Source organism: Sciurus vulgaris, assembly GCF_902686455.1.
Source record: "Sciurus vulgaris genome assembly, chromosome: 5".
NCBI lineage: Eukaryota > Metazoa > Chordata > Mammalia > Rodentia > Sciuridae > Sciurus > Sciurus vulgaris.
In genome coordinates this window covers 175,994,657-176,012,752 of record NC_136465.1, presented here as the reverse complement: position 1 = coordinate 176,012,752, position 18,096 = coordinate 175,994,657, and the positions used below count along the sequence as shown (strand labels likewise).

Genomic DNA, 18,096 nt, shown 5'->3' with positions numbered 1-18,096 from the left:
CAGGAACCAGCCACTGGGACCCTCGCCTGTGGCCCACGAAGCGTGGTTTCGTTTTTAGCAGGTAAAGACTCGCTGCTCAGAGACGGGAATTCGCTTCCCCAGGCCACACGGGCCTACGCAGTTCGCCGTGACCGGGCCTCACCTGACGAGGGTCCACGTAATAGAAACCCGCGGCCTTAACGCCCGTCGCCTGGTTCCCGCTCTCCCGGGAACGGAACTTCCGGCGGAAGTTCTTCCGGGAGCGGAGCCACCATCCTGGCCCCGCCCCCTTTGCGACCGCTGTCCTCCATTTGACCAATCGCGTCTCTGTTTCTTACCGGGGCGGAGACCCACTGTCCAATCGGCGAGTCCTCGTCGCTGGGCAACAGCGTCGCGGAGACGCGGGGTGGGCCGGGCCTCTGCTGCCCGGGGTCCGCGCACCGGTGTGTGCCCGGCGAGGCGGAGGCGCGAGCAGGGGCGGGGTAAGGCGGCGCGGGCCTCGGCGCACGCTCCCCGCGCGCGTTCGGGCGGCGACGCGCGAGCCGGGGGCCGAGGAGGAGCCGGGCGGGCGGCCGAGCGTCTCCCGGCCCTGGGACCGCCCGGCACCGCTGCCCCCCGGGACGCAGGCGGTGGTTCGTGTGCCTGGCACGTCGTAGGCTCTCGGCTGCGGTCCTCAGGGCGCTCTCTGCCCCCTAGAGCCCCGAGATGCTTAGGAAAGAGACAATGGCCCGCGTTGGAGGTGGTGACATCTTCCCGGGATCGCGAGGATCAGATGGGAGTTGTGTGTGGAAGTGCCTTAGATCTCCAGTTCACAAAGCGTTTCTCCCCGTGTTTATTCTCGCCCACAGCACCCTTTTGAATACCATTATTCACTCCATCTTAGAGATGAGCGCTTGAAGTCTATGGGGCTTGTCCAAAATCACACAACTAGAAAGCTGCAAAGCCAGAATTTCAACTCGTTTCTGTCTCGTGGCAGATCTGCTCTTTCCCACTCTTCCCGCTTGGACCACACATAGTAATCTCTGCCCAATCCCCCTCAGAAATTGTGTCTGGAAGCACTTTGTGAAATGTACGGTGGTTATGGCTTAGTTAAGACAGTTGTCCAGTTCATCCCTGCATTCCCTTTTCCTCCTCTCCTGAAAATCTTAACCTTCCAGGATGTCTTGCCCCATTAAGCAGGCTCTTACATCACTTTCGAGCCACTTAATAGTGTTTTTTAGGTTGTATTAGTAATCTTAAGGGGCAAGCTTACCGAAATGACATAAATTCTACTTGTACACTCTTTGGTTCCTTTAGCTCTTTCTTTTATCCATTACCTTCAGTTCAGCAAACGTTTTTTAGTGAAGGTCTGAGGATTGGAAAGTCAACCAGGCATGGCTGCTCCGGTCATCTGTGAATATATTTGCCTCCACCCAAACTTACTGCAAGCTTCTTTGAAGACAAGGATTCTGTTATACATGCTTTTCCTTTCCCCTCCACATTCAGTTAAATGCTGGTTTGTGATAGGTGCATACAGGTAGTATGTCAAGAAATATTTACCTGAGACTTTAAATTTGTTCTCCAATTTTATCTGCCTTAATCCTACCCTTTTCCAGCCATTCACTGCTTCCCTGTGTACAGAGATTTCTACAGCACCCATGCTGTGACCCCTGCAGCTGACCGGCACCTAGAGACAGAGCCAGCTCCATGAGGATGTTCAGTAGTGTGGTTCCTGTCCAGCCCAGAACTGTGGTTGGAGGCCAGTGGTCACTTACAAGGCCATTGCTTTAGTGAAGCTTCTTTACAGGTGTGTATTGAGTAACTGTATACAATTAATACCTGCCTAGAGTAATAAGGGTTTCCTGGATGTCTCCTTCCCCTGCCAGGATTGAAAAATAAGTTATATAATGTAGATGAGAAACAGTAAGAAAAGAAGCCAACCATCCATTCTTCCTTTACATGCTATAAATCATCTTTTGGTGAAGTTTATCTATCAAAAAATACCTCATATCTAGGCCTGTGCAATTTTATCAATTAGATTATTGTAGTATTCTATTTAGATATTAATTCACTTTCAATACAGTATTAGCCACGATGCCCTCACCATTTGAAAGAGGGGTATAAAGGGAAGGGGTGTGTTTGGGAAAATTGGGACTAAAGAGTGACTAAAGAAACGTATGACTATAATATACTTCAGGTATTAAAGGGCTCTTTTTTGCGGGGGGTACAGGGGATTGAACTCAGGGGTGCTTAACCACTGAGCAACATTCCCAGTCCTTTTTAATATTTTAATTTAGAGATAGGGTCTTGCTGAGTTGCACTAGAGCTGCTGGGATTACAGGTGTGTGCAACTGCACCTCACACATCCCCCAGCCCTTTTTATATTGTATTTTGAGGCAGGGTCTCACTAAGTTACTTAGGGCCTCTCCAAGTTGCTGAGGCTAGCTTTGAACTCGCAATTCTCCTGCCTCAGTCTCTCAAGCCACTGGGATTACAGGCATGTGCCACTGTGCTGGGCAAAGGACTTCATTTTCAGTTTCTCTTTTTCTTGTTTTTGACCTCTGATGTCTATTTTATTTATTTGTTTCTGGTGCCATCTGTTGTGTTACTCTCCATCTATTTGTCGTTAGTTTTCCTTCTCTGCTGGGTAATGTTGGGCATTTACTATGTTGGTGGCCCAGGTTGGGGCTCACATGTTTTTTTTTTTTTTCCACTTAACCCTCACCTGCCTGTGTAAAAGGTAGTTGCTGTTCCCATTTTCAGGGACACAGGTTAAAGGACTTTACAAAGCTGATAAATGCTGGAACATGGCTATTCCAGAGCTGCCTGATAATAGGACTGTGTTCTTGACTAGTACTCTACCACTCTCCAGTGTTTATATACTCCCAAAGAATACCTGCAATATGGTAAAATAGAAACATGTAAATCAGGATCATGAAAAATGCACAGAGTAGGAAAATAATATCAGGAGAGAAGAGAGTATGTAGATCATCTGTGAAGAGGATTAAAGTTGGACTGCAGATTTACCTGCACTATTTGTCAACCCAAGGAAAAATCAAATAAAAAGCACAGAAGGAAGTTGCATCATTTTGTACAAGCAAACAAGACCTTTTAATTCCTCTGTGAAGATAAAAGTTCTCTAATACCTGGATCAAAGAGAATTTTCTCATGGGGCTCATGGGGCTCATCTCAGATGCTGGGAAGGCCTGGGTTACTGGTGAATGATGGAAGTCGAGTTTCAGTGTCCTCACTGTTTAGGGAGAGTGTGGGATACTGCATTTGAACGAATATTTGAAATTAAAGATTTCTGAATATTAGTTTCCAGTAACACCCTCTGACTGCTCTACTGTCGAACTTTGTGAATGGTGGTGTCCTGTCCCCTTGTTGGGCCTCAGCCCTTTGCTTGTCCATTGCCTTAGCATTGATTCATTGAGCACCTGCCCAGTGCCAAGCCCTGTCTAGGCATTGAGAATGCTGCAGCAGTGGTCACCTCCCTCTCTTGGCGCTCTGGGTGCCTCTGGCCTGTCAGTATTCCTGCCTGTCAGCACCTCCTGCAGGGGTTTTTCTGGACTGCTTTGTTCTCCATGATTATCCTTTAATACCCTGAGATGACACTTAGCATATATTTTTTGTTTTGCTACCAGGGATTGAACCCAGCAACACTTAACCATGAGCCATATCCCTAGCCCTTTTTATTTTTTAATTTTGAGTCAGGGGCTAGCTTAATTGCTTAGAAGGATTGCTGGGGCAATCTTTCTGCCTCTCAGCCTCCCAAGCCACTGGGATTATAGGCATAAGATACTTAGTATCTTACACAGCAACAGTCTACCTGTCTTCTACCCTGTGCTCTGGTTTACCTTTCTGTACATTCCCAGAACCTGAAAAGAGGAACAGCTAACCGAACAGTGAAAGCTAACTGCATGCCAGGTACTTTAGGATTGGGAGCTGGGGTCCTTTCCTGGCCTTTAGTGGACTTAACTTTTTATTTTTTTTGTCACTTGCTCTGTGAGAAGTGAAGACAGTCAAATCACATTTAAGTTTGCATTCAGACTCAGAGTTCATAGATCTGCAGACACACCTGTGTGTACAGGTGGTCCCTAGACTCTGGGTCAAGAGTACTTGTTTTAAAGAGAGATGTTATTTCCATTTTGCAAATGAGGAAACTGGGTCAGGAAGAGCTTGATTAACTTTCAAGTTTGCACAGGAGATAGCAGAGCCAATTTGACCCCATGTCTGCTCCACTCCAAATCCTTTGTTTTTTCCCACTGTCCAAAAGTCTAGATGCTCCTTAAATGACTGAGGGATGCATGGAAGCGAATGGGAGGCCTAGAGGGAACTTCATACTGTGTGTGTCTCCAGATATAATAGACCATCCACTTGCTAGTGGAATAGACAAGGAGAAGGTTTTTCTCAAGTATTTGGGTTTAACTGCCAAGATCTTTTGTGTTGCTTGTGATTTTTTTTAACGTAGTCAAGTGCTAATCCCCCACCCCCACCCCCTGCTACCAGTTCCAACAATTTTTGCTTTTGGTGCCATTTCTGTTTGGCTGCGCACATTTTTTACTCGTGTTGAATTGTGTTTTCTCTGGATGCCAAGGCAGATGGATGGCACTTTTGTTATGATTCTGATATAAATAGCATCTGTTAAAAGCTGGACATCAATACTTCTCTGGCAAATAAACAAATACATCAGAGGAAGAGCCTTCTAATTGTGTTTTCGCCTGTGGTGAAGAAGTGTATCTGAATATCTGTGACTTTGTGCTTATTTGGAGGGTACTGTTGTTGTTGTTTGGTAGTACCTGGGATTGAATGCAGGGTGGTTAATCACTGAACCACTCCAGACCTTTTAATTAATTAATTAATTTTTTATTTTGAGAAAGGATCTCACTAGATTACTTAGGCCCTTGCTAAGTTGCTGAGGCTAGCTTTGAACCTGCAGTCCTGCTTCCACCTTCCAAGCTGCTGGGATTATAGGCATGCACCACCATGCCAAATCAAGCACTGGTTTTATATTGCTGATCTCTGCCTCACCAAGTTCTAAAGGGTCTCAGAATTCTCTTTACTTTGAAAACCTAATTGGGTAGAACTCATCACAGTGTCTTGATCGCATTCAGAACATTGTCTAGCTTTCCCTGTGGAGTGTAAAATTAGGCCAGGTTCTTGCCCTCTCGGTGTGAGGTGTTGATAAATAACCATGTTCCATCAAGAGCAGATGAATGGAGAGCCCACAGCATTCCAGGCCGTGCCAGTCTAGAAAGTAGAACTCCACTAGACAGGCTCCCTGACAAGCAGGGCCAACTGAAAAGTCTGGGGCAGAGAGTCACAGTGGAAGTCCAGGTAGCATGAGAAAGATGGGGGTGGGTGGCAGTGCTTACGCGCATGCTTTGCATCTAAGGGATGAAACTGCAGACACTCTGGAGTTTTCCCCTTATTAAGTAGAGCAGCCAACACACGGAGGGCCTCAGTGCTCTGCAGGGACATGCTCAATTTTGTTGAAGGAGGATAGGGAGGCCTCATGAAGGAAGGGGCTGTACCCTCAATCTTGAAAGATCAATTGAAATGTGCCAGGTAGACGAAGATGAAGATCATTCTAGCAAAAGTGTGAACTGAACTTGGGAGGGAGGAACTCAGTGGGCATCAGGAGCGCTGTGAAAGCAGCCTGTGGGGGAGCGGCCTCAGGGGGCCACCTGGCCAGGTTGGTAGTGGTGTCAGTGGCCCACCCACAAGTAAGCTTTGGAGTTGCAGCCTGCAGTTTCTGGGGAATTATTGCAGTTTTAAAAATCTTTATTTTTTAAACAATTTTAGGTTCACCTAAAAGTTGCAAATCAGTGTAGGGAGTTGCCACGCATACCCAGGTTGCCCCCAGGATCCCATCCTGCAGAATAACCGTGGCATAGTGGTCAAAACCATAAAATTGACACTGTAGTCACCAATTTAACTAGAGCCAGTGCTAATTAAACTGAAGGCTTTGTTCAGATTTTACCAGGTTTTACGCATGAATCCTTTTTCCCGGTGTAGTCCCGGATGCTTTTACACGTGTTTAATTTGGCATCCTGCATTTTTAAGCAGGGGAATAGTGTATCTGTGCTTGAGGAAGATGAGCCCTGAGAAGAGGTGGATGGGGTGGAGGAAGAGGAGACTTGGAAGTGCCCCAACAGGCTCTTTCTGTAATCCAGGTGGGAGAAGATGGACAGTGGCATCAGGGACATAGAGAGCAGGGGCCAGGTCAAAGGGAGAGTGCCCATTGGCTGATTGGAAAGGGGGCAGAGGTGGTTGGCTGCAGGAGGGCATTTCTGTCTCGGGCTGCCAGGCTTCAGGAGGGGAAGCTTCACTGTGTCTTTTGGCACTCTGAATTCGTCACCACCCTAGGATCTGGGATGTAGTGATAGCATAAATCAACTTGGCTCTAGAATTCTTCAAGAATTTAAAGTCTAGCAGGAGCCAAGCTCTGATCAATGACTCATGCCACAGGTGCACCTTTGCAAGCTAGACTAAGGGCTACAAGGGACTGAGCGCTGCAATGGTGTGCGAGAGGCTGGCCCTGGGGCCGCATCCAGGAAGGCTCCTCAAGGAAGTGACGCTGGCAGCAGTTCTCAGTGGTGTTGGGGCTGTCAGCAGTGTGTCCCCGGTAATGTGTCTGCCTGCAGATTCTTAGCTGCACCCCAACCTCAGCCAGAGTCAGAGTGCAGATGGGGCCCAGCTGTGTGTTTCCCATCAGACCTCAGGTGCTTCTGGAGCTTCTGAGACCCCTCACATTGAGAACCACTGATCTTAGGACAGGGAAGAGTTTGGTAGGAGGGTCATTAGCACAAAAGGACTGGGCCGGCTGCACACTTCACGGATCATCTCAGCCTTTTATTCAGGAACAGGATTATGCCTCCAGTGGACCCACTTTCCTGGTAGAAAATGAGCCACTGTACAAAGGAGGGGACTGGGCTTATATAGGTTATACTGAAAGGTGACTCAATTAATGAGCTTGTCAGTTTGGGCACTTAGGAATTTGGAATCTGTCTTACCAGGAGAGATGGGGAGAGGTCTAGGGTCAGCGGTCAGTTTGGGACACTCAGGAAGCATGTTTGTGAGAATTTGAAGATGTTTGTACTGGGAGTGTTTTTACTTGGAGAAGAATGGAAGGTCTGGGGTCAGCGTTTAGTGCTAATCTCCTTCCCTTCAGGGTCCCATGGTACTGTCACTGGGAAAGGATTTACTTGGGAAAGGATCAGTGCTGGGCTTCCCTTCTAGGGATTGTTCTGTCCCTGGGGAAGAGTGCAGTGCCATCAGGTGCTGCTGTCCTCTTCACTCCCTCTTCCCAGGCCACACTATTTGGGGGTTTGTCATTTTCCGTGTCTAATACAGAGGGAGCTGAGTGGCCTAGAGGAGCTTCCCATTCCTGAACGCTTCTGTTTGTGCGTCTGCTTGGGAAGGAGAGGGGCTCCTGAAGACCACTGTGGCAGGACCTGGGGACCCAAGGCAGCTGGAGGAGTAGCTGGGCTCAAGCTGCATCCGTGGCCACGTCAAGGTCCTCAGCTCCCATGCAGGAGCGAGGGGAAGCAACTGGAATATTCTAAGCATCAAAGTAACAAGAGGTGATTGGCATTTAGAAATGCTTTTTTTCTGGCTGTTCTGAAGAAGAGGGGCAGCAGTAGGTGTGTGTGCCTGTGTTTGCTGCTGATTGAGTCAGGTGCTGAGGCTCAGAGGAGGAGCATGCTCAGGTAGTGCTCACCTGAAACACCTCTACATGGGAGTCCTAAGTTGAGCTTGACTTTCATGAAGATTTGCCTAAGGTTTCCAGGCAGTTCTGCAGTAGCCTGCAAAGCCTTTGATGATTTTGCAAACCCAAAGGCCCCATCCTGGTGACTTGGTCGGCTAACCAAGGAAGTCTGTCTGTCTTCCAGTCTGTGCTAACCCCATTGCTGTCTTATTTTTCAGAACTCTCAAATTCAGAAATATTTTAACTTGAAGGACATGAAAAGAAATGGCAACCATACCAATGCCATCAAAGCCAACAGCACCAAATCGTGCAGCACCAAAGCCAGGTGAGCCACTTCTGATCCCCGTTGGGGCTCATGCAGAGCGTCGAGGGCTTGAGAGCAAGGTGCCTTCCCTCTGGTCTGCATCAGTCAAAGCCTTCATGAAACATGGACTTTTGTGTCACGATTATCTGGCATCTGAGCCAGCACTGTCTTGTGTATTTTGTCACTGAATGGCCTTACCGTGGTGCTCAGTGACCGCAGGGTGAGACGACCACAAGAAGTTGGAAAGTAGAGGTGTCCTGCCTCATGGGGGGCAGTTGGGGTGGGGGACCCAAAACCCGGCTGACAGTGGGTTTTCTTGTCACCAGATTCCTACTTCCCACTATAGGTGGCAGCAGCAGCAAAGCTTTTAGTTCCTCAGGCTGGTAGCGGGGAAGCCCTGGAAACTTTCCTCTGCTGGATCTGAGGACTTGCTGGGACTTGGCTGGACTATAAATAGGTGTGCTGAGCACCCCGTCTGCTGGGAGAGTGCAACTGCTTGCTCTTCCCTTTCAAAGGTCTGCATATGGGTGCGGCGTTGTCAGCTGGGAGCGGCCGTTTGAGGCTGACCTGTGGTTGGTGCTCCTGATGATGTGGTTTCTTTCCCGTTGCCATATCTGGGTCTGCTGCCATTGTAAATGTGGCGGGGAGACTGGAGACAGCCGTTTGGTAGTAGTGGGCTTCTGAGGCAGGTCCCCAAATGAGATTTTTATGCCCACAATGGAGAAAGAGTATCACGAACCAAACAACACAAGCTGCTTCTTTAGATCTGCCTTCTGGGCCACGAGGCGTGCATGCTAATGTGAATCATCCCCAAAGCACGGTCGCTCAGCTCAGCTTGGTGCGGCGCTGGCTGTTCTTTGGGGGACTGGTTAAGTGCTGCACACATATGCAGCTCTGGTCCCTGCTCTCATGATGTTCAGGGACGAATGGGGAAGACGGACGCAGAGCAGTCCTAAAGTCACAGGTGTCCATTAAGGAGACTTACGGACACAGTCCCCAGTTCTCCTTGAGGGGAGAGCGTGAGGATTCATGCATGGTGTGCACACCACTGCCTTGGTTGGGAAGAGAGGGGTGATCTTACGTGAGACACGGTGTGGGAGGACGTGTGCGTGTGCTTAGGGAGGCTGGGAGCGTGTGCAGCATATGTATCACACTTGAGTGTGATACGTATGGTGAGGGTGTGGGGTGTGCTTGGTTGGTGTGTGTGGGGAGTGTGTGAGTGTGCATGGATGCGGGAGTGTATTGGAGAAGAGTGCTGACTGAGCAACAGGGGCATGACGTTGCCAGTGCTCTGGGGCTCGGCCTTCTGCTGTGTGCCCCGGGCTGGGGCAGAGCAGCTGTTCCGTGTCATGGAGCTCAGAGTCTGGTTTACAGTTTCCCACATACATGTGTCACTGCAGATGGTGGCAGGTATAGTGCAGGGGAAGCTGGTGCCTGCCAGTCCCTGGAGGCCTGAAGGGAGTCCCTGGTGGGGGCAGGGCTGTGGCATCCATGAGGCTGCGGGAAGACCGAGGAGAAAGGTGGCAGGAGCCAGGTCGTGCAACCTGTTGTGATGTGCTTACTAATGACCATTTCAAACAAAAAAGAGCAGCGTCCCCACTGTTCCAGAGTAGCTGTTTTTGCGGTTCCTCCTCCCTGCTGTCCACCTGTGAAAGCCCGCATTTCCACTATGGCAATGGTGGGGGGCAACCCCACTGGGCTTTTTCTCATCCGTTGTTCTAAATACGTCCTGTTTCTACATATGCTCTATGATCACCGTTTACTATCCAGGAAACGTCGTGACGTTGAGAGGTGTGTTAGATTGTGAGTTTGTGGGGGTGCATTTCATAGTGTATGTGGCTAGACTCAAGAGCCACCCTGCCAGAGGCCTCTGTTAAGATGAGGCTGGGGGAAAGAAGGAGACTGTGCCCCGGGGCTGGGGAGACCCTGGTGGAGGAGGCTGTGGCTCAGGCTTGTGCGGAGGCAGGTCCATTTGCAACCATGGATGTTTCTGCAAAATTGAACTCAGATGACTGACTAGATTGTTTTTTATGATACCCTATCATTTGGAATCTATTTGCAAATCAACTTGCATTCTTGCAATTCCTAACGTGTGAAACAGGAGACAGGGCTGCCCATGCGGCCTGGCTGAGATCTTAGGCCACGTGCCACTGGATGCAGGAGGCCATGCTAGACTTCAGCTGTTGGTGCCAAGAGCCTTGGGACCCTAATTTTTGACAAGAAATTTATGTGAATGACTTGTTTTTAATTTCCTAAGTGTTCTTTTGAGTGGGTTGAAGAGTTATTAGATGATTGTGCAACCTCAGGGTGCTCTTCCTGTGGATTGGTACAGGGATCGTCTTGTTTCCCTATCAGACATATGCAGACATCACTGTTCTTATCTCTTCATAATAGAATGCACAGACTGCTCATGCACGTGTATGGAAAACGTGCGCACCCACACACACAAACACCCTGGCACAATTAGGTAGAAAGCCCAGGATTGAAATTAGGAGAGTTTGGGTCCTGGCCTCACTATTCTGAGTAAATTTGGCTTTTCCTTGTTTAAGTCCCTCACCTCTGAAAATATGGATCATGGTGTCTAACTCACTAGGCTGCCACAGGTCAGTGAGGAAATGAGATAATACCTGTGACCAGCAAAAAGGTGCTTGCTTGTGAGTCGAATCTCACGCTGGCTTCTCACTTCCCTTTGCTGTGAAGCAGGGAACGGTGTGCCTGAGCCTCTCCACACAAAGTCCAGAGACGCAGTGTCCCTCAACCTCAGGTGCTTCTAAAGCGGTGGTTTCAGTCTTGCTAACTCAGCGGCTGCACCTGCCCCAGAGGTTCTGATCTGGTTGTCTGGGTGGAACCTGAGAGTGCATTTCCAGAAGGGCCCGGGGAAGCTGACAGTGCTGGCTCAGGGTCCCCGCTTTGAGAACTGCTATTCTAAAACCTACATGCCTGCATCAACAACATTTTAAAAATTAATTTATAAGTGGAAAGTAACAGCATTTAAAAGATATCGATGGTGAGAAGCCTACCAGTGAATAGCTCTGTCTTTTCTCCAACCAGGCCACGAGGGTAGCTCATGGGAAGCCTTTGACTCTTGAGACAGAATGAGGTAGCCACACTCACCAAGTCAGGGGTCCCGTAAAGCAGTGCTGAAGTCCTGGCTTCACCTCTATAGTAGAACTCTTATTTTAACAGACATAAAGGAATTGCATGTGTTCATGGGGTCCATTATGGCCTTTTAATTCATGTTCAATGGTAAGGATCGCGTCGGGGCAGTTGGCACAGGATCATCGCCTCTTCGTGTCCGGAGCTCTCCAGGCTGTCTCTGCTAGCTGTTTCACATGCGGGCAGCTGTTGCCAGCCACGGCTATCCAGCTCCCCTGCAGGACGTTGGAAGCCACTCCTGCTGTCTGACTGCACCCGCGCCTGCTCACCACCTTCTCTCCTGCCCCTCCCCATTCCACTCTCCTCAGTGAGACCAACTTATTAGCTCCCGCACATCAGGACCCTGGTCCTGAGTCAGTGCAGTTTGAGAAGCGGGGTGCTTTGTTGCTGTGATCTTTTATACCAGCTGGTGAGCAATGCAGGGTCTGTTGAGTGGCTTTTCCCTCTCTGACCTTGGACCTGTCCTTGCGAGGCCCGTGGGGTTTGCTGGAGAGGGCATTCATTGTAGAGATTCACTGCTTGAAAAGCACCTGCACCCAGAGGGTTGGGGACAAGCCCAAAGAGCTCCATCCTGCTGTCCAGATCGGCTCCTTAGAGTACCGTTCCGTGACTGAAGTCTCGCTGGCTTTTACGATCCCACCATTGGTAGAAATCAGCCCTGGAAAAGACCCAACAGGTCACCCAGACCATTCTCCCGCTGGAAGAGGATTATTCCCTGCAGTGTACTCAGTGGCATTAGGAGGAATTACTTTTCATATGATTATGATTTTTTTTCACGCTGTCTTCAACTAAGTGTTTCTTGAATTGACTTGCTTTGTATTCAAGTAATAAAGCGCACACCAGGCAGTGCGTTTCGGGGTGATTATCTCTCTCCTCAGGTGGTGCAGCAAGGCACGAGGCCAAAGCCCTGGCATGCCTTATTGCTATTAGGGGGGAATTTATGGGCAAAAGAAGGCGCATGGTTCTGTGTGGCAACAGTAAGCGCGGACTGCAGTCCAGGCAGGGACGCTGTGCGTACTCAGAGCAGCGGAGGCGAAGGCCCAGCGGTAGAGGTCAGGCACTCCCCACCCTGGGCAGCCAGTGACTTCCCGCTGCCTCTGAGGAACCCACCAGTTTTGTAAAAAGAAGCAGGAGCTCCTCAGTCATGAGGACCTTGGCAACTTGATGCCCGGGAACAGCCCTTCTCCTGTCCCAGAAGCAAGAGGCTCAGTCCCAGCTCTGGGCTCAGCACTGTGTGGCTCAGGCCAGTTGCCTGCCTCCACAAGGGCAGTCTGCTCACCTCCCAAGTGGGAAGGGCAGTGATTGGGCGTGGGAGGGCTTCAGGGAGGGTTCTAGAAACCCAAGGTCATTTCCTGGCAGAGGCAGATCCCAGTGGATGCCAACCGAGGTCAATGTTTTATTTTCCTTCTTGAAATCCCTCATTGGGTGGAGTCTGAGCCCCTGAGTTCCTCAGTGTCGTCCCCTTGTTTCAGGTACAGGGGCCTTTCCAGTGTTGCTGGTGTTCCATGTGGACGTCCCTCACTTCCGCCCGCCACTCGCCGGCTCACACTGGCTGTGGAGACCTCGCCCCGGGAAACGCGCTGCCCTGCTCCCTGAGCCCTGTGTCCTGCGCGCAGGCAGGGCCGCGAACCCCAGGCAGACTCACGCTCCCCAAAGTCACTGCTCCCACTCCCAGCCCTCCGCCTCTTCTAGGGATCTTTCACTCCCTGGCCTGCCACCTCGAGGTCCTTGTCCCCAGCCTCACTCACTGCTGATGACCTGACTTCTGTTTCAACAAGAAAATGGAATCAGAAGGCGACGACCACAAGCCCCTGGGTCGGGGCCCACGTTCTCCAGCTCCTCGGTTTGAATGAATGGACTGTCCCTGGCCTAGGAAGGGCTCGTCCCCACTGTGACGCGGGCACGTGGCCCCTCTCCACTGGCAAACCCACGGGAGCAGCAGTCCACTCCGTCCCCCTGCACGCTGCTCTGCCACCATCCCGCCCTGACAGGGAGGGCCCCCCTTAAGGAAGCTGCGCGACCCTCCCTCTGCCTGGGCTGCACCACCTGTTCCCGTTCTCCCCGGGAGCGGACTTCTTGGCGGTGCTCTGCTTAACCTTCTCTGGCGTGTTCTGGAACCACCTCTGCAGGCTCTTCTGCCACATTCCCACAGCACTGTTGCTCACCGGGCTGTCCGTGTCCCCAGGGCAGTTCATGGTCCTCTCACGTGATTATTACTGTAGCGTCTGGCCTATGCTCTTGCAGCCCCTACCCCAGCTTCCTTGAGACATTTTCTTCACAGGATTCCCAGGACGCCAAAGTCCCCTGTTTTTGCTCCTATCTGAAGGGCTGCTCCTTCTCAGTCTCTTCAGCTTCCTGCTCTTCTTCCCAGATTCAGTGTTGGAACACCCCCAGGCTCAGCTCTTGTACCTTTTTATTTTATTACTAATCCAGCATTTTGGTGATATCCTGCCTTTTTATATATTATATTCTGCCAATTCCCAGACTTCTTTCTGCCGCCCCAATCTGTCCCCTGAATTTGGGTGCAGATATCCAAGTGCCTCCTCAGCATCTCTACTTGGGTATCTGTGGGCATCCCGAGGTTCACGTGTCCAGGGTGGAGTCGTGTCCTCCACACCGTTCAGCCTGAGGTCTTTCCCACCTCAGCTAACGGCCACTTGTCCAGCCTCTCTTGCCTGCCAAATCAAAGCTATAGGAGACAGGGTGACCCTCCCTCTAGGTCTGGAATCAAGAACTTCTCAACACTGGCCCAGGCCACCATCTCTTGCCTGGATGATTTCAGCAGGCTCTTCATTGACACCTGGTTTTGTCCTGCACCTGTAAGCCGCCTCTTCTTACTCAGCAGGTCATGGCCTCCTTGCTCAAGACCCTCCAGTGGCTCCACATACCCCTCACATGTCACAGCAAGGGTCCTCCAGCGTTCTCCTAGTGCGTCTTCATCCCCCTCGTTGTGTTGACCCCTTTCTGTCTCCTGCAAACCTTCGCTCAGTGCCACTCAGTGACCTCCGTGCTGCTTAGTCACTGGTATAGTTTACTTATTTTCTTAATTGTCTGCCTTCCATCACTACAATGTTTGATCCATGAAGTCCAGAATTTTGCCTGTTTTATTCATTGACCCCCAGACTCCTAGAAGGGAGTTTATAAATGTGTACTGATTGTGCGAACACATACCCACCCACATTCTTCAATAGAATTCTGGAAATTACCTGTGCTGTGATTCTCTGGTTTTGATTCAGTTAAATTAATCCAGCCCTAGAAGCTTGTGTGTGGAACCCTGTGAGGTTCTGAGGCTCACACGGTGTAAGCCTTGTTGATAATTTGGTTGTGGCTTGAGTGTAAGGATCGGATTTCTGAGGCTTGGTCCTGAGTGTGGCAGTAGTAAGAGGTTGTGAAATCTTTTAGAGGTGGGGCTTGGTGCAAGGTAATTGGGTAATTGGGAGTACTGCCTTTGGAATGGGTTCATGCTCATGGGCCCTGGTTAGTTTCCAAGAAAACTGGTTGTTAAAAGAAAATGAGATTGGACCCTGAATCCCACTCTGGCTTCCAGTCTTGCCTTGTGATCTTTCCCTCTTGAACATGCTCTTCCCATTATGCCATCTACTTACTGTCTCGTGATGCAGCCATGGGGATCCTCACTAGAGGCCAATAGATGGGGCTTCCTGATCTTGGACTTCAGACTCCAAAACTGACAGCTAAATAAACCTCTTTTCTGTATAAAGTACTCAGCCTCATGTGTTTTGTTATAGCAACAGAAAACAGACCTATACACTATGTTGCAGTCCTTACCTATAGGAACCTGCCAACGCACTAAAGCAGATACACTAGGTCTCCAAATCATACAATGCAAGATAGTCAGTGCCTGCCCAGAGTCAGGTAAAGCAAAGTACCAGCTAATATGAATTTCTTATAAATATTCTTATTTTTTTGTTCAACCCTGCAAACTTTAGAGTCTTTAAATTGATGGCTTTTAGAGGTATTGTCTAATCTTATTCTGTATACTCATATATTGCCACACATCTGTTTTTGAATGTTAGTCACCTACTTGTATTTACATGTTAAGCACAGCAGGGAAATCTTGTCTTTTGTTTTTTGTTTTGTTTTGCCGAGTAGGTTAGCCAAGTGAGCATCAGACAATTACGCTGTAAGACTTCCGTATTAAACTGGAGCTTCTTGATTTACATGAACTAAGGAGGAATTTTGCTTCTTGCTTGTAGGCTGTCAGTGTCCAGAAAGGAATGAGTCAGGCTAAATTTCTCCTGATTTTCTGAAACACTAAGCCTACTTGCTGTGTGCCAGTCTGGCAGAGTTAAAACATCCCAAGTGCACGTGACAATATGATGACCACTGAGCATCGGCCTGCTCTAGGTAGGGCATTGCTGCATTAGCTCTTTTGAGCCCAGGTGGGACCCAGAAGGTGGTCAGTAAAGAAAGGCTTTAGAGGCTGGCCCCCGGGAGCCTTCTAAAGAAGGTGGTGCTTTGGCCCTGGGTTCTTGCAGGTCTTTTAATCAGAATCTGCATAACTGCCAGGTCAACATGTGACTTCAAAAGTTATCAAAAGGGCATTGCTGGCCATAGGTGCCCCAAGGAGCAGCTTTTTTTTGGCCCACCCAGTGCTGCTCTGCTATTTCTCTCCCTTCTCCTTTTCCCTCATCTTCCTCCTCTTTCCTAGTTGCAATGTAATTTATATACCATAAAATGCATTCTTTTGAAGTGTACAGTCTAGTGATTTTTAGTATTTCACATGGTTATATAACCAGTACCACTACCTAATCCATCTCAGAAGGAAACCCTGTACCTATTAGCAGTCTCACCCCATCCACTGCTCTGCTTCCTGTCCTGTAGGTTTGCCCAGTAAGGACATTTCATATAAATGGGATGATTTGGTGTGGCCTTCTGGGTTTGCCTTAGCACAGTGTTTTTTAGGATTACCAGCCCTGCAGTGTGAATAAGTACTTCATTCCTTTTTACTGCTGAATAGCAATTTGTTGAAAGGATATACCACTTGTCCACTCATCAGTTGATGGGTTGTTTGCACTTCTTGGCTATTGCAAACAATGCTGCTGTGAATATTTATGTACATGTCTTTGTGTGGACACATGTTTTCAATTCCCTTGCATATATACCTGGGAGTGGACTTGCTTGACCATATGGTAACTCTATATTTAACTTTTTGAGCTGCTACAAAATGGTATTCCAAAACAGCTGTATCATTTTACATTCTACCAGTAATGTATGAGGATTCCAACAGCTTTACATTCTTGCTATTACTTAATATATTAAGAGTTCTTAGTATATTCTTAGATACTAAATCCATATCAGACATAAGGTTAGCAAAAAATGTCTTCCATTCTGTGGGTTGTCTTTTCATTTTCTTGATAGTCTCCTTTAAAACACAGAACTTTCTAATGTTGATGATGGCCAAATCATCTATTTCTTCTTTAGTTGCTTATGTTTGGATGTCATCTTGAAGATATCATTGTCTAATCTGAAGTCACAAAGATTTATACCTGTTGTCTTCTGAAGAATTTTATAGTTTTAGTTCTTAAATTTAGATCTTTGATCTATTTTGAGTTAATTTTTACATATGGTGTGAGGTAGGGGTATACTGTCATCCTTTTGCATGTGGAGATCCATTATCCCAACACCATTTGTTAAAAAGACCATTATTTTTCCACTGAGTGGTCTTGGCATCCTTGTCAAATCAGTTAATGGATAAATGTAAGGGTTTATTTCTAGACTCAATTCTGTTCTGTTCGTCTGTGTCAATCCTTATGCCAGCATTGCACTGTCTTAATTACTGTTCTTTGCATTAAGTTTTGAAATCAGGAAGTGTAAGTCCTCAGACCTCACTTCATTTTTCAAGATTGTTTTTGGCTATTCTGAATCACTTGAATCTTTATATGAATTTTAGGATCAACTTGTCAATTTCTACACAAAGGCAGTTGGGATTTTGAGAATAGAAGTGTTGAGTTGACTCTGTAGGTCAACTTGAGCAATATCATCATCTTACCATGAACATGAGATGTCTTTCCGTTTATTCAGGTCTTGCTAGTTCTTCCCACAATATTTTTTAGTTTTCTGTGCATTCATCTTACACTTGTTTGTTACATTTTTTCCTAAGTGTTTTCATTCTTCTTGAAAAAATTGTGGAATTGAGCCCTGAGTCTTTCGTGTATACTAGGCAGGCACTTTACCACTGCCACAAGCACAGCTTTTGATAATACTGAAATTGGAATTCAGATTTTCATTGTTGGTGTATAGAAATACAATTGATTTTGCATATTTATCTTTTATCCTGCAACATTACTGGGTTTATTAGTTCTAACAGTGTTTACGTGCACACCTGTGCATGTGTGTGTGTGTCTGTTGTGCTTTGGATTTCCTACATACACAATCATGTCACTTGTAAACAGAAATGGTTTTATTTCTTTGATTCTAATATGGATGCTTTGTATTTCTTTTTCTTGCCTATTTCCCTGTCTAGGATGCAATGTCAAATACAAATGGTGAGAGTAGATACCTTGTCCTATTTCTGATCTTAGGGATAAATTTTTAGTCTTTCATCATTAAGTCTGATATTATCTGTGAATTTTACTGGATGTCACTTATTAGGTGAAGAAGTTCCCTTCCATTCCTAGTTTGTAGAGTTATTTATTTATTTGTTTATGGTCCTGGGGATAGAACCAAGGGGCTCTCTACCACTGTGTTACAGACATCCTGAGTCATTTAAAGATTTTTTTTTTTAAATTCTGAGACAGGTTCTCTCTAAGTTTGAGGCTGATCTTGAGCTTGGGATCCTCCAGCCTCAGCCTCTCCAGTTGCTGGGATTATAGGTGTGCACCTTGCTGCCTGACTGCTGCTGCTTCTTATAACCATAAACGGGTATGGCATTTTGTGAAATACCCTTTCTGTATTGGTTGAGATGGTTGTGCTTTTATCTTCTGTTTCTATTAATATGGTATATTAC

The 18,096-nt window shown here is 47.9% G+C and overlaps 1 protein-coding gene across 5 annotated transcripts in view; it reads left to right on the top strand.

Annotated features, from left to right (window-relative positions):
* The first annotated feature begins 311 nt into the window (after window positions 1-311).
* EFCAB6 (EF-hand calcium binding domain 6) overlaps window positions 312-18,096 on the top strand; it is a 224,912-nt gene continuing 207,127 nt past the window's right edge. For 2 of the 5 annotated variants that reach the window (XM_079143288.1, XM_079143286.1), the window contains exons 1-3: window positions 312-461; window positions 1,575-1,765; window positions 7,888-7,994. In XM_079143288.1, the coding sequence (XP_078999414.1) occupies window positions 7,924-7,994 (71 nt within the window). In that variant the 5' untranslated portion in view covers window positions 312-461; window positions 1,575-1,765; window positions 7,888-7,923. Of the gene's footprint in view, window positions 462-1,574; window positions 1,766-7,887; window positions 7,995-18,096 lie in introns of those variants that run through there. The other 3 variants (XM_079143287.1, XM_079143290.1, XM_079143289.1) reach the window with 3 other exon arrangements.